At 40.2% G+C, this 13,735-nt stretch overlaps 1 protein-coding gene across 4 annotated transcripts in view; it reads left to right on the top strand.

Moving 5' to 3' along the window:
- Positions 1-540: 540 nt before the first annotated feature.
- The window catches only part of Rab11fip2 (RAB11 family interacting protein 2), a 40,572-nt gene continuing 27,377 nt past the window's right edge, over positions 541-13,735 (top strand). Inside the window, exons 1-4 of one of the 4 annotated variants that reach the window (XM_029539307.1) lie at positions 1,316-1,402; positions 4,788-4,885; positions 6,612-7,054; positions 7,986-8,454. In XM_029539307.1, the coding sequence (XP_029395167.1) occupies positions 4,788-4,885; positions 6,612-7,054; positions 7,986-8,454 (1,010 nt within the window). In that variant the 5' untranslated portion in view covers positions 1,316-1,402. Of the gene's footprint in view, positions 1,403-4,787; positions 4,886-6,611; positions 7,055-7,985; positions 8,455-13,735 lie in introns of all 4 variants that reach the window. The other 3 variants (XR_003843929.1, XM_021204870.2, XM_029539303.1) reach the window with 3 other exon arrangements.

Genomic DNA, 13,735 nt, shown 5'->3' with positions numbered 1-13,735 from the left:
TTCAAGGCGATGGAGAACGGTTGGACGAAGTCTGAACTGTCACTCAAGAAGAACTACGTGCTCCACCACCATTTAAGGACACCAGCGCCCAGCTAGGACTGAACACACAGCTGGAACAGATCCCTGCCTTCCAAGATGGAAACCGGTTCTCTCTCAAGTGCGGGCGGTGTATAGGGCCCAGTGCCGCCTCCAAGAACCCCTTGTCGGCCTCTGCGGGCTCGCACATTCCTAGAGCGCAGCAACCGCCAGGTCGGAACCTCAGCACCCACGGTCCAGCGCGCGCAACCCAGCCTCCGCGTCCCGCACCGCGAGCCCCGTCGTCAAGGCAACCAGGGAGGCGCTGACCCCCAACCCCGTCTGGCCCCGCCCCTCGCGCAGCCCCGCTCAACATGGAGACGGCCAACCCGGAAGTGGCGCGGCCGCCGCGCGCCCGGCGCTAGGAGCCGCGGGTCGCTGGCCAGGCCTCACCCGGTGCCGCCGCCCGGCCTCGGTTTGCTGCCCCGCGTCCCTCCGGCACCGGTCCAGGTCGGCCGCTTCCGCCCTGCTCGCTCAGGCCTGCGCCACTCTCGGGGGGAGGAGCCGAGGCGAGGCCGCGCGGGCGGGCGGAGGGAGCCAGGCCCCGCGGCCGTCGACGGTTCGTATCAGCCGGGTCGGAGGAGGAGCCGGGCTGCGCGGGGCGGAGGCCGGGCCCTAGGGGCGCAGGTCCGGGGACGGCGGCGACGCGAGGCGTGGGGTTGCGCGTGGAGGCCCGGACACGGCGCGGAGGTGATGTGGGCCCCTGTGCTTCTACGGAAGAAAGGGACCCCCGCGGCGGCGGCCTCCCTGCCGGTCCTCCTGACAGCAGCCCTTAGGGACCTCGGGGCAGCCCTGACTGCTCAGTTCGCTGAAGTGCCCTTAAGGATGCAGTGATCGGGGTACGGGGCTCTTCCCGCGGGAGGGGCGCTGCCTGCGCTTCTGAACTCCGCGCAGAGAAAACAACAACAACAACAACAAAAAACAAAAAAACAAAAAAAAAAACAAAACCGAAAAACAAAACAAAACAAACCAGAATGATGCTGTCTGAGCAAGCCCAAAAGTGGTTTCCAACCCACGTGCAGGTCACAGTGCTCCAAGCTAAAGATCTGAAGCCAAAAGGCAAAAGTGGCACCAATGACACATACACCATAATTCAGTTGGGCAAAGAAAAGTATTCTACATCTGTAGCGGAGAAAACCCTGGAGCCAGTCTGGAAGGAGGAAGCCTCCTTTGAGCTGCCTGGGTTGCTCATGCAGGGTAATCCGGAGAAATACATTCTTTTTCTTATAGTGATGCACAGGTCCCTGGTGGGACTGGATAAGTTTTTAGGGCAGGTGGCAATCAATCTCAATGACATCTTTGAGGACAAACAAAGAAGGAAAACAGAGTAAGTTATATAATTTATTTTGAATTTGGGGTACTTAAAGCTATGTGGATTTACTGTTCTTGAGCATAGTATATTTGAGGCATTGGTCTTTGGAATTGAAATAAGATCCAGTATTAAGCACTTCTCTTTGCATGACTTTGAAGGGAAAATAACCTTTGCTCTGAATTTTTTTTTTTTAATGGAGTGATTAGTAAACCATTTTTTCCCTCATTTCTGTGTGAGGTAAAGAGCTCTTAAACAGTGGAATATTTTGCACTGGATTTTAATACTTTTTATAAGAGGCCTAGAGCATGAACTGGAAAACCAGAAAATTAAATATATGCGTACCATTAGGTCTATGTTTGTTGAGTACTGTTAAAAGATAAATTACTAGTAAAGGGTGTCAAAAGATAAGTTACTAGGTTTAGAACTCTTTATTTCGGCATTGGAAACAGTTGTCCTTTATTTTTGCTCTACCAGTTTTCAGGGTCAGTACTTCTTGATAGGGTAGAAAGTTGTTAAAAGAAAAAACGTTTTGGAAGTCTGCACAGACATCTTCAGTCTTGAGCCCACTGACATTTTTCCTTTGAATTTACAGTATAGTGGAGCTATTGTTTATTGAATGAGTTCAGCAAAGCTGTTGTGTAAGATTAGAGACAGTGATTACAGTCTTGTGATGCAGTGATTTAATGACTTCTTCAATGAAAACATGGCTTTTGAAATAGAACTTTCTATTCTAAGTTAGATATACTTAATCTAAGGAATCAAAATGCAAATCAACACTAGGATGTTATGTGCTAAGTTGAAACAAGTAGCATCTTTGGAGAGGTCTTCTGTCCTGTCCTTTAGCTTACATGCATGTACATGCTTACCTTACATGCATAGCTTGTAATGGGCCTGAAGGCTCATTGAGATGGCTGGAGTTTGTGAAAAGAGGGTTGAGAGAACTCATCAGAGGACTACACTTTTCCCAAGTATCTTTAAAATAAAAAACAAAACCCAGTCCTGATGCATGTTTATCTACCTACCCTTTAGAGCACTATTTTTGCAATGATAATTTTAAGTTCACATTAATTTCTTATAAGTATAGTGATCTTTTATCTGTCTTTATTTCCTTTATAAAACCTGCCAACAAATTTCATTTAATAAGATTTGTTTTTGTTTTGAATAAAGTCTTTACCTAAGATTTAGTGTATTAAGATAAAATACTAGAAATGCAAGAAGAAAAAATTAGGTAACTACTCAGTGAGGATTGGGTGGGGGAGGAGAAAAAGTTTAAGTTGTATATTTAATGATTTTTAAATTTCCTGATACTTAATAAATAGCATGTTATTTCTTCTGAGGGGTTCTTTACCAGATTTAAAATGAAAAATGAATAATAACCAAATAATTTTCCCCAAATTGTCACTATGAAATGATTTAGTGTATACCCTTTAAAGTGTTTTGACTGTGAGGTTTTGAGCATCTACAGTTTCAATTTTTTTGCTGTGCTTTAAAAAGTACTTTTAATATTAATGGTAATATACTGCAGACCACTCGAACGTAAATTCCCAAATTTAAGTAGGCCCAAGTGTAGATCCAAAGATCCTGAGAACGAAGTAGCCCTTTAAAAATTTCTTGTTTTATTTCCGCCTTTGGCAGCTTTGCAGTTACAATAAACTAGACCATGAACAATACTCTAACAGTGTAGTCTGCCTATAAAATCAAGGACAGCTTTTGGAGGGGAGATGCTTTGAAATGCTATCAACAGGGTTTGCGATGTTACTGCACACAAAGAGATTTTCATATGTTATTAAACCCTTACTGTTTTGTGCGGGTGACTAAATGGGAACTGTGTATTTGATGAGGTATCTTTATTGGTAATATTTCTAGATTTTTAATATATTTAATAGCTTCCTTTTTCCAACCCAGCTGCACATGTGGCACAGTAAGAGACAGACTTGAGCCACCAGTGTATTAAAAGAAAGGTATTTAATATTCTGCGCATTGGTAGCCCTTGTCAGCATATTCCCAAGTGCTTTTTGGAAAAGTGGAATGAGTGATGAAGGCTACCAGCTGATTGAGATGTCCCACGAAACTGTTGGGTGTGATGCTTTGTACTTTTGACAGTGAAAATGACAAGTGTTTACATCTTGTCTTCCAGTTGTGTCATAAGAGGCAAAAAGTGTCGTGCTTCAAACTATTATTTTAACCTATTTTCTACTTTGAACATGTGTGTGTATAATTAATATATATATATGATTGTATATATACAATTTTATTATTTCTTTTTAAAGGAGGGGGATGGGGAGGCCCCAAGCCAAATCCTTTGAGCACAAAGAGAACTTTTGCAATTGCCTTCTTTAATAGATGTCTGGGTTGGTTCTGGCATGAGATTTAAGGAAATAACACAGTGTTTAATAATAGAATGGGAAAATCATTGATGCTGTTATGTAATATCCACTGATTTTGTTTTAACAACCCAAATATGTGATGTTCTTTTTCTTTCAATACTCTCAAAAATTAATAATAGAGAATCTAGAGTTAGATGAGACTTGAACATATATAGATGTGTTTGTGAGTCTGTGTATATGTGTGTGTGCACGCACACGCGTGCATTGCACCTGCCTCCTGGCCTCTGGCCTCCTTATTGCCAGGCTTGTCCCATTTCTGACCACACAGCACCAATTGCTTGGGAATCATTCCCACATGTGTGGTAGTTTGGACATGGACCTGTGCCCACTGAAAATTGAACAGAAGCCATATACCATTTCAGCCTAGCACTCCAGAGGTGGAAAAGAATCGGCATTAATCCAGCAACTCCCAAGTGCTGTGTCTTCATTTGTCCCTTTGAAGCCTGGGAAAACAAACCCATTTTAGGAATCTTGATGTTCTCATTAAGATCGGTTTCAAAACAGAGCGGCTGAAGTCACTTGTCAGGCTGCTCTATAAGTCAGGGTGTTTATCAGAGTTCTTTGCAGGATTTTGTTTTGGTTGTTGTTTTGTTTTTATGGGGGAGGGCAGGAAAATTCATATTTTTTACACTTTGATTCAAATGTATTGATGCTTTATTCTTTAAAGCTTGCATAGGTGTTTAGAGTTTCCTACTAAAACTAAAATGTTACAGAGCAGTCATGTTTGAAGCTGAATCCTGCTGATTTTATGAAGATGGTTTAGAAATAAAGAAGTGAGTTTTTAGTGTAAAACAATCTGTCCTAAAGGAGTTTGTGCTCTCTCTCCCCCTCTCCCTCTCCCTCTTCCTTTCCCAGACCCCCTCTCTGAGAGAAGGAGAGGAAAGTGTGGACACCCCTTTCTACCTCCGTGCTTTCTGGTTAAATACAGAGTTCTGTAATGTGTGGCAGCCATGTGGCCAACCTTATTAACACATGTGCTTCATAAGTAAGGAAGAGTTTCTATTTTCCTGCAGATGTTTTTCATCAGCTTTGGATGTTTTCCTCATTGGCTCCCATCTGACTTGGGGAAATGGCTTGTCCTTCTCCTTGCCTCAGTTTCTTCATCACCAAAGTAAGAGTGTTGACGTATATAATTCATGGATTCTTATTTCAAATACTGAATTTTGGCCATCTTCAACCACTTCCATTTTGGGATATATTTTCTTCCAATTGGCTTTTATCAAGTTGTTACAAACTCTACATGTCCTTTTTTGTTGTTCCTTGTTTGGGGAGGCATGTGAATTTATACAAAGAGCGTTTGCTCATTTTTCATATAGATTTTTGAGTATTTCTCAGGTATCACCCATCAGAAGTATCTCTCAGGCCATTGAAAATGGCTGTTTTCCAAATCCCTAAGTTGATGCTGGGGTGTGTGGCTTTGTGTCACTTGGAGGTGTTCTGAGAGCTCATGTTTGTATTGTTTGCTGGTCTCCATTCCACAGTTCATGGCTGTCATTTCTTACTTGTAAGCCTGGTTAGATTTATCTCCTAACGTTTTCTTAGTTTAGGGTCATAAAATATTCATTCTCTCATAAAATATTCTGTTGTAAGAAAATGCTTGTTTTGGCATCAGTATGATATGTCTTAATTGATTGAATCATTTCAGTTTATCAAAGAAACATGGCACCATCATGGAGCTGATATAGATTGTGCGCCAGCTCTCAGTCTTTCTTGTATGCCCCTCTTTCGCTTGATGTATAGTAAATCCAGCCGTCTTTTAGCTATCCTGTTGGCAAACAACAAGAAGTGATATAAAATCTGGTCAGAGTTTCCCTGAGGCTAAGATAACTCTACACCCGACTAGATCTGTATTTAAATAACAGCATGTCTCCATAACAGGGCTCAGATCTCATCACTAAATGATGTGAAAGCATTGTGGCTCTGTATGCTGCAGGTTTGGGTTGTTTGCCCTGTAGACTAACTACCTGTGACATCATCAACTGGAGAATTTCATGTGGATAAAAATACTGTAAGCAAAACCAAAACAAGCCCTGCTTCTTATATAGTTCACTTAAAAATTGGCAGCATGATGCAAGAAGTGCCTGAAAGCTGGGATCTGGTTTTGTTTGTAAAGTCCTTTTTACTTCACAGTCAATAGCTTTCTGGCAGGAATCATTTGAGCTTTTTATTCTTTGAAAACTTCACAAGATTTATTGTTTATCACTTCTTACATTTTGCTCATTTTGCATATTCAGGAAAAGGGTTAGATCCATTTTATATAAACATAAGTAATGTTACTTATTTAACAAACTATGTACTATCCCCATTAATAAAATTAATAAAATAATAAAATTATTTTATTACTTCTATAAATTATATTTTGGGATAGGGACTAAGTATTTTATTTAAATGTCATCATTATTTGTCATTTTATGGTACTCAGAAATAATTAGAAGTGATGAATTATTTTCAAAGTTTCTGGCTCAGTATCTTTAAATGTTAAGCATGTCCTTAGGCCATTAGTAACACTTGTCCCATATGGAAACATAATTAGCTATTGTTGATAAGAATTTTTGATGATGAATTTTGAATTATGAGGGGAAGGTTTATCTCAAATGCTTCCCATTCTCTCCACAGACTCACTCCTGGGGTGTGTGTCACTCTGCAGAAATCAGGCCATTTGTTTGCTTGATTTGTTTTCTTTTTAAACAGCAAGTAAAACTAGGAACCTATAGCTGACTGGTTTTCATTCAGTTTGTAGACAGATGTGTGGTCAGTTTACTTAAATGCTGCCTGGATATAACAGTGCTTGCTACCATCATTATTTGTTACAACGAACTTTTTTTCTTCTTTTTAAGGTGGTTTAGATTAGAATCCAAACAAGGAAAAAGAATAAAAAACAGGGGTGAGATAAAGGTCAATATTCAATTTATGAGGAACAACATGACAGCAAGCATGTTTGACTTGTCAATGAAGGACAAGACGAGATCACCTTTTGCAAAATTGAAAGATAAGATGAAAGGGAGGAAAAGCGACGGGGTGTTTTCTGATACATCCTCTGCCATCGTTCCCAGCACTCACATGCCTGAAGCCAGTACTGAGTTCTCAAGTGGTGAAATGCAGATGAAATCGAAACCAAAAAAGCCTTTTCTTCTGGGTCCTCAGCGGCTCTCCTCTGCCCATTCAATGTCTGACTTAACTGGGTCCCACTTACCTTCTGAGAAGCTCAAGTCCAGCACTGTGGGCCCAACACATCTTCTCAGTCGCCAGATAGATTCCTTTGGAGTTGTTCCAGAAAGTGGTGAGTGGTGCCTCACTTCCTTTCTTCCTCTCTCCTCTTTTATGTAGTGTAACTTGTAAAGATAGAAAATGAAAAGTTGTGTTTCTAAAGCCAGTCATTGATTGCTTGAGTAACTCCCAACCCCTAATTGATACATTCACTGAAGACACGCTTGCTTGTATCTATATTTTTGTGGTATGTGGTAGTAAAATGAATCCTAGTCTTCTTCCTTAGCTTGGCCTCTTTTTTTTTTTTTTTTTTCTGCTATCATTTCTCCATGTCAGAATCTTACAGCAGGGATTGGTTGGCAAAGTGCTTGCCTTGAAAGCATGAGGACCTGAGTTTCTTAGATACCCCAAATGCACATTGAGAAAGTAAGACAGGTGTGGAGGAGGTAGAGACAGGTGGATCCCCGGGGCTCCCTGACCAGTCAGCCAAGACCACCTGGGAAATTCCACACCAGTAAGAGATTCTGTCTCAAAACCAAGATGGGTAGTTCCTGAGGAATGCCAGTGTTTGTTAACCTCTGGCCTCCACAAATATCCATGTATATACCAAAGAGGGAAAAAAAAAAAGCCTGCAGCATATATTCCATTCCATCTAAGTGTTTCTAGAAAAATTTCTATATTCAGAGGAAACAAAATTATATTCTAATGGTGGAAAAGTTTAAGAATTTTCAGTATGATTGTGAAAGCAGGCCCTTTGGATGGATTTTATACTTTTCTCATGTGATGGGGTCTGAGCCAAAGAAGATAGTAATATAATTGTCTAAAAATATACTATTATAGCACATCTACTTATAATACCCCTTACCTAATTTTAAGGTTGTTTTGATTATTTTGAGGGTTGATATCTTTAGTTAGTTGCTCTCCTTCTGAAGCAGCAGAATGTATCAGATAGTGTAATAGCATATGTCACCCATCACCTACTAATGGGAAAAAAATGTTTGTAGGAAGTCTCAAGTCTCCACACAGACGAACACTAAGCTTTGATACTTCTAAATTGAACCAACCTGGCAGCATTGTGGATGAAGGTGAACACTCTTTTGGAAGACAGAGTGACCCATTTACAAATGTGACTGCTTCATTACCCCAAAAATTTGCAACACTGCCAAGGAAGAAGAATCCATTTGAAGAAAGCAGTGAGCCATGGGACAGCAGCATGAATTTATTCTCAAAACCAATTGAAGTCAGGAAAGAAAGTAAGAGAGAGAAAAGGGAGAAGGTGAGCCTCTTTGAAAGAGTGACTGGCAAGAGAGATAGCAGGAGATCTGACAAGCTGAACAATGGTGGATCTGATAGCCCATGTGACTTGAAATCACCTAGTGCTTTTAGTGAAAACCGGCAGGACTATTTTGAATATGAGTCAACTAACCCGTTTACAGCAAAATTCAGGGCTTCAACTATAATGCCATCCTCAAGGTAAGCTCACCAGGAGAAGCATGTGCCATTTGGGGAACCTTGTACTTGAAAGTAATAAGTATTTCATTTAGATGCATGGATATTTTATGTTCTTTTTATTTACTTATTTATTTTTACCTTTTTTTTTTTAAAAAAAAAAAAAACAATCCATCATAGATCTAAACATCATTGTTTGCATGTGCCCTTGGAAGTAAATATTTTACCTTGGAAGAGCGAAGGCTTTTTCCTTTCTACCCTAGTCTGCTCCTACCTATGGGAGCCAAAAACCCACCATAGCTCTTGGAGAAAACAGCATGGTATTTGATAAGACCCAGTGAAAGTGAATAGACCATGGGCATGAATTCAAGCCAGAAATACATTTCTAGGTGTTTCCCAGGGATTAAATCATGGACTGTCAGGAGAGTGTCTGCGAGCCAGTAGCAGTCAGCATGGTGCTATTGGGCAAATGCTGAAGTACTAATGTTGTCATAATAGATGTTAACTGTCTTTATTAAATGGCTGATCAGAAATAACTTTTATTCATGAATACATGAATGTCTTCTGGAATCCAGTGACCCTTGGGGTACTGTCTGTACCCTAACCAGAGCCCTGGGTGACAAGTAGCCATGGGCACAATCAGCTGATGAAAGTTGGAGTTTTGAATCCTTGGGTCCTTCTGTGTATATGGCTGCTTATTTCACAGCATTGAAGTCAGTGGTTCTGAAGATGTGAGTGATAGAGGACCTGCTTAAGGAACCTCAAGCAAAGATGAAGATGACCTTGAAGTTTTTAAATAAGTGTGGAGAAATACAGTAGAGGCTGAGTGTTTGCCACAAAATGGAAGCCTTCCTTCCAGTTGTCTTATGTAATATATAGACCTGAGTGGGAATCCTGACTATGGAGTACTATGACCTCTTTAGACCTCAGCATCTACATCTCTGAAGCAAAGAGGATAATACGTAGTTTGTAGGATGTAGTGAGGATAAGTAACACACACATGAAGCACATAGTACAAAGCCAGGTACCAAACAGGGAACCAATAGATGGTCACTGCTTCAGGCTGAGCATCCTTGACTTGAAACCCGATCTACTTTTACGTAGAAGTAGAGTGTCAGTATTAATGCTTTCATCGTGGATAGAACCTTGAGCTTCAGATTTGGAATTTTTCAGATTTGGAATTTTTACATGGAAAGTCAATGCTGCTATTCTAAAATTCTAAAACCAAACTGAATCACCTTGGGTCCCAGAAATACTGGGTAAGGGACAGGTGACCTATATGTCTCAATTGATGTCTTATATATCCTTTTCTTTGAAATTGGGGCTTTTTGTTCTGTCCCAGTACAAACAGAAGATGGAGCATTAACAGCCACTTGGGTATGCTTTTCTCTTAGGCCTCTCCCTCATGAACACAATGCCCACCCTTGAATGTATATCTTCTATGCTATGTTAAAAAATACTCTTAAAATTTCCAGAGGGAAGTGCTCATTTTCTGTTTGTTTTCTTTATTATTAGATGGGAATTTGCTGTAGTTTTAGAAAAAAATTCATTCAGTTTTATTTATAGACTATACTTCAGAGAAATAAATTTTTATTTCGTGGTATCAATAGTTAACTGAGAAGTTAACATGCTGATGTGCTGTACTAGCACAGAGATACTTCTTCATGTAGTCTCTATTTCATCAACTCTTAAATACAAGCTAAATAAGAACACTTTCTGAACACTTATTTTTTGCAGGAGATTACTGAAAACAACTGTTCAAGGTAACTTAGAGATTGGTTAAACTAGGTAATTTTAGAGTCAGTGAAAAGCAGGGAAAAGGGGGAACTAGTTATAAAATAATGCAATACAAATAATATGAAAAACAACTGTCCTCAAGCTGTGGGCCTCTAGGGGCTTTAACAGGGAGGTGGCCTGCACTAGATTTCAGCTTCATTTTGTTCTACTTTAATATTAACACTACTATCAAAATCAAGCTTGTATTATAAATTCTATGGTTACAAGTATATAAGAAATTTTTTTAAAAAAAACTTAAGACTTTTTCTTTGTGTTTATGAAGGTCCAGGTATGGGGACAGAACATGCATTACTGGAAGTTTCTGTCACAAGTCATCTTTCTGGTAAACTAGAACATTTGTAGTTAATGGGTGTCTCCAGTTAAGGTGCAGATCAGTGGGATGTAAATAGGCTGAAACAAAGACTGCAGGCCCTAGTCTCCAGCCAGCCGTGTTAGTATGGGTTGAATTTGAGAGGATATGGCCAGGATAGTGTTTAGAATTCCTCTCCTAGTGTTATCTTCAGCTGAATCAAGTAGCATCCAGACCAGGAATTTTGAAGCCACAGATCGTGTACTGTGGAATTATTTTTCCAGTATGTTAACTAAAACCTACTTAGAGAGCTCCTAGACTCTTGTGACCCATGGTTTTGAGACTATTGAATCAACTTAAAGCACAGTCCATTACCAAGAAGCTGGTGTGTTAACTGACATGCCTGTAGTTGCAGGAGCACAGGAACCATGTCTGTCCTCTAAGTAACTAAGCATGTCACTAGAACTGGAGAATTTTCTTTATATTCCTTTATTTTCTGTTACTAAGAACATAACTTTAAGAAGTTAAAGTTTTTAGTGTTTGTATATGTAACATCTGCCCAAGGAAAAGGCACATCGGAAACTACAAAATACACTTTATTTTGCATCTTGGAGTCATTCCTATAGCCTTGTGGGAAACTGATGAGGAAATTATTTAGGCTGCCTGCTTCAGCAGCATGCAAGGCTCCTCTCTGAGGTTCACTCTAACAGTATTCTTCCTGTAGACATGCTCTGCTTCCCTGAAGCCTTTCCCACTCTGCTAGAGAGTAGTGGCTTCGCAAGCTCAGTGTGCTTTCTGATACAGTCTAATGTTCTGAAGGAGCATGCATTGTGCACCAGCAGCTTAGTTACCTTTTCCTTCTACTGTCATGTGTAATTTCATTCATCTTCTTTACCTTAATCTTCTGCATACTTTTTGAGAGGCAGACCACACTAAAGATTTTGAACATAAACAAGATAACAATGTTCTTCTCATTTTGCCTGTCTCCTGCTTTCAGCCCAGTGTTAACAGTGGAGATCTCCCTGATACACTGAAAATAGATCCAAGAAGGTTGATATGTACATTTTTATTTTAAAAATCTAAGAGACTGATCAGGTGAGTCAATATACACCTGTTAGCCAGCACTCAGGAGGATCCTGTTAAGATCCTGTTTCATAATTGAAAATGTTAAATAAATGAGCAAAGATGTACTTCATTGGTAAACGTACATGTCTAGTGTGTGCAAGTTTCCAGTACTAATTTTAAAAGCTGAGTTTTACACTGATATTTAAGATTTTGACATAAACAGCCATTTCAAGTGTCTATATGGCAGGTAAGCTAGGTTATCAACTGCAGTGACTCTAGGTCTCAATGGCTTTGTACAAGACCTCATTGAGAGGGGAACAGAGTAAATAGGTACTCAGCCTCACACAGTTTCTCTGGAACCAGGCCTTTTGCTTCTTGTACTGGCACCACTGTTACTTCACACAGGGAGAGGTGAGGACCATCTGGCATAGATCATTGGTCATGTGCCAGGCTGGAGTCGAGTCTACATAGGTCTCTTTGGCCAGAGGTCAATCAGGTTTCATCCTTACTGCAAACTGTTAAGAAACTGGGTTTAGTTGTGTGTGCTCAGGAGGAAACTGAGTTGGTTTAGTATATAGCATTGTGTAAGTGAAAGACACCAGCCTAGTGTCTCCTGAGATCCTGGACGCCATGTAGCTCTTGCTCTCTTTCAGTGTCCCACTGTTCCTGAGCATGAAACTATAGTTGGAACTTATGTCGTTTATAGGAAAATGTCAGATGATATTGTTTGTGCTTCAGAACTGTTCCTCTTGCCTTTTGTTGACAAAAGTCAGAGACAAGTATATATTTTATTATTTATCAACAGGCTCAAATACTAATTTGTGTTATGTCTTCTTAATTGTAAAGAAATGCTTTTCTGTACTGGCAGAATATCATTTTCTAAAAGCAGACATACCTTCAGGGTTAGGATTTTTAAAAAAAGGTTATTTAGAATAATTGCTTTTAAAAAGCAGATTATTAATGATCTGAAGAGTGGAAATGGGCAGATGTATTCATCCTGTCAGTGTTGTTCAGAAAGAGTCTCACTGGGTATTATAGGATGGGCTGAATTTGAACTCCTCTCTCTTTGAGTGTTCCAAGCATTGAGATTATACCTGACCACTTTCATAGCCTCCTTTTTTTTTTTTTTGTGCTTTCTGTAGTAGAACATGGAACTGTGGCTTGGTACAGAGCTGGTGTGAGCTGAACAGCACATTGGTTTCCTTCTCTGCTCTTGTGCTTGCCCCCATTGCCTCTTCCTCCACGCTTAGACAAGGGATTGGCCAAAGAAGCCTTATGGCTTGTTGACTGTTTCTTCAAATGACACTTGGTTGGATTACCACCATTCTCATCTTCAGATGGATGTTTGGTGCTAGAATGAATAAGTTGAATAGTGTCAGCAACACATGACCTACAGAGCCAATTTCTCCTCTGTACTTTCCCCATATTCTCAAACTAAAGATTCTATTGATTCAATCTCAGCCTCTTCATTGTGGGATTACAGGTACTACACCAGACTTGATGTTTTCCAGAAATAGTGAGCTCATCTTCATACTGGCTGAGTGGAGATTAGCCTGGCTCTCAGAAGGGCAAGAAACCTGAAACAACCAGTTGGAAAGATAGATGCTCCCAGAACTAAGTGACTAAGGTGTTCCCATGTGGGTTAAAATACATTTTGTTCAGTTGAAGAAAGCTCAGGTCAGAAATGCTTATGAAGTGTGGGTCCAGACAGCAACTCTGAATTGAACACGTTGTAAATGCTAAGGTTTGTCATATTTTAGCCTTTTCTTACTACCCAACTTTTCTTTTTGATGAGGCTCCCTACTCATCTTGGGAAGTTCATTTCATTAGTGAGTTTCTCTGACTCTACCCAAGGTGCCATAAAGCATATGCCATCTTTCTTGACTGGGATCAGGCAGGGGGAAGTGTCAGAATGCCAAGAACTCATGCTCTCTGTCTAGAGTCCTGGTGTTTCCCTCCATTGGATTTGTTCTGATAAATAAGTTGGAATTGCTATCAGATGCTTGTGTCTGGTTGGTCAGCATTGGTTCCTATTTTGTTTTATTTTTAAGCTATGGTTTGTTGGACCTTCCTTCAGATGGAGTATGAAGCTTTTCATCAGCATGCCTTGAAGAAAATCAGTGTTTCAAAACTCCCCATTGATGACTAGTTGGG

This window comes from Mus pahari, chromosome 1 (assembly GCF_900095145.1).
Source record: "Mus pahari chromosome 1, PAHARI_EIJ_v1.1, whole genome shotgun sequence".
Classification (NCBI taxonomy): domain Eukaryota; kingdom Metazoa; phylum Chordata; class Mammalia; order Rodentia; family Muridae; genus Mus; species Mus pahari.
Note: the sequence above shows the minus strand (reverse complement) of the source record. Positions and strands in the feature narration are given on the sequence as shown.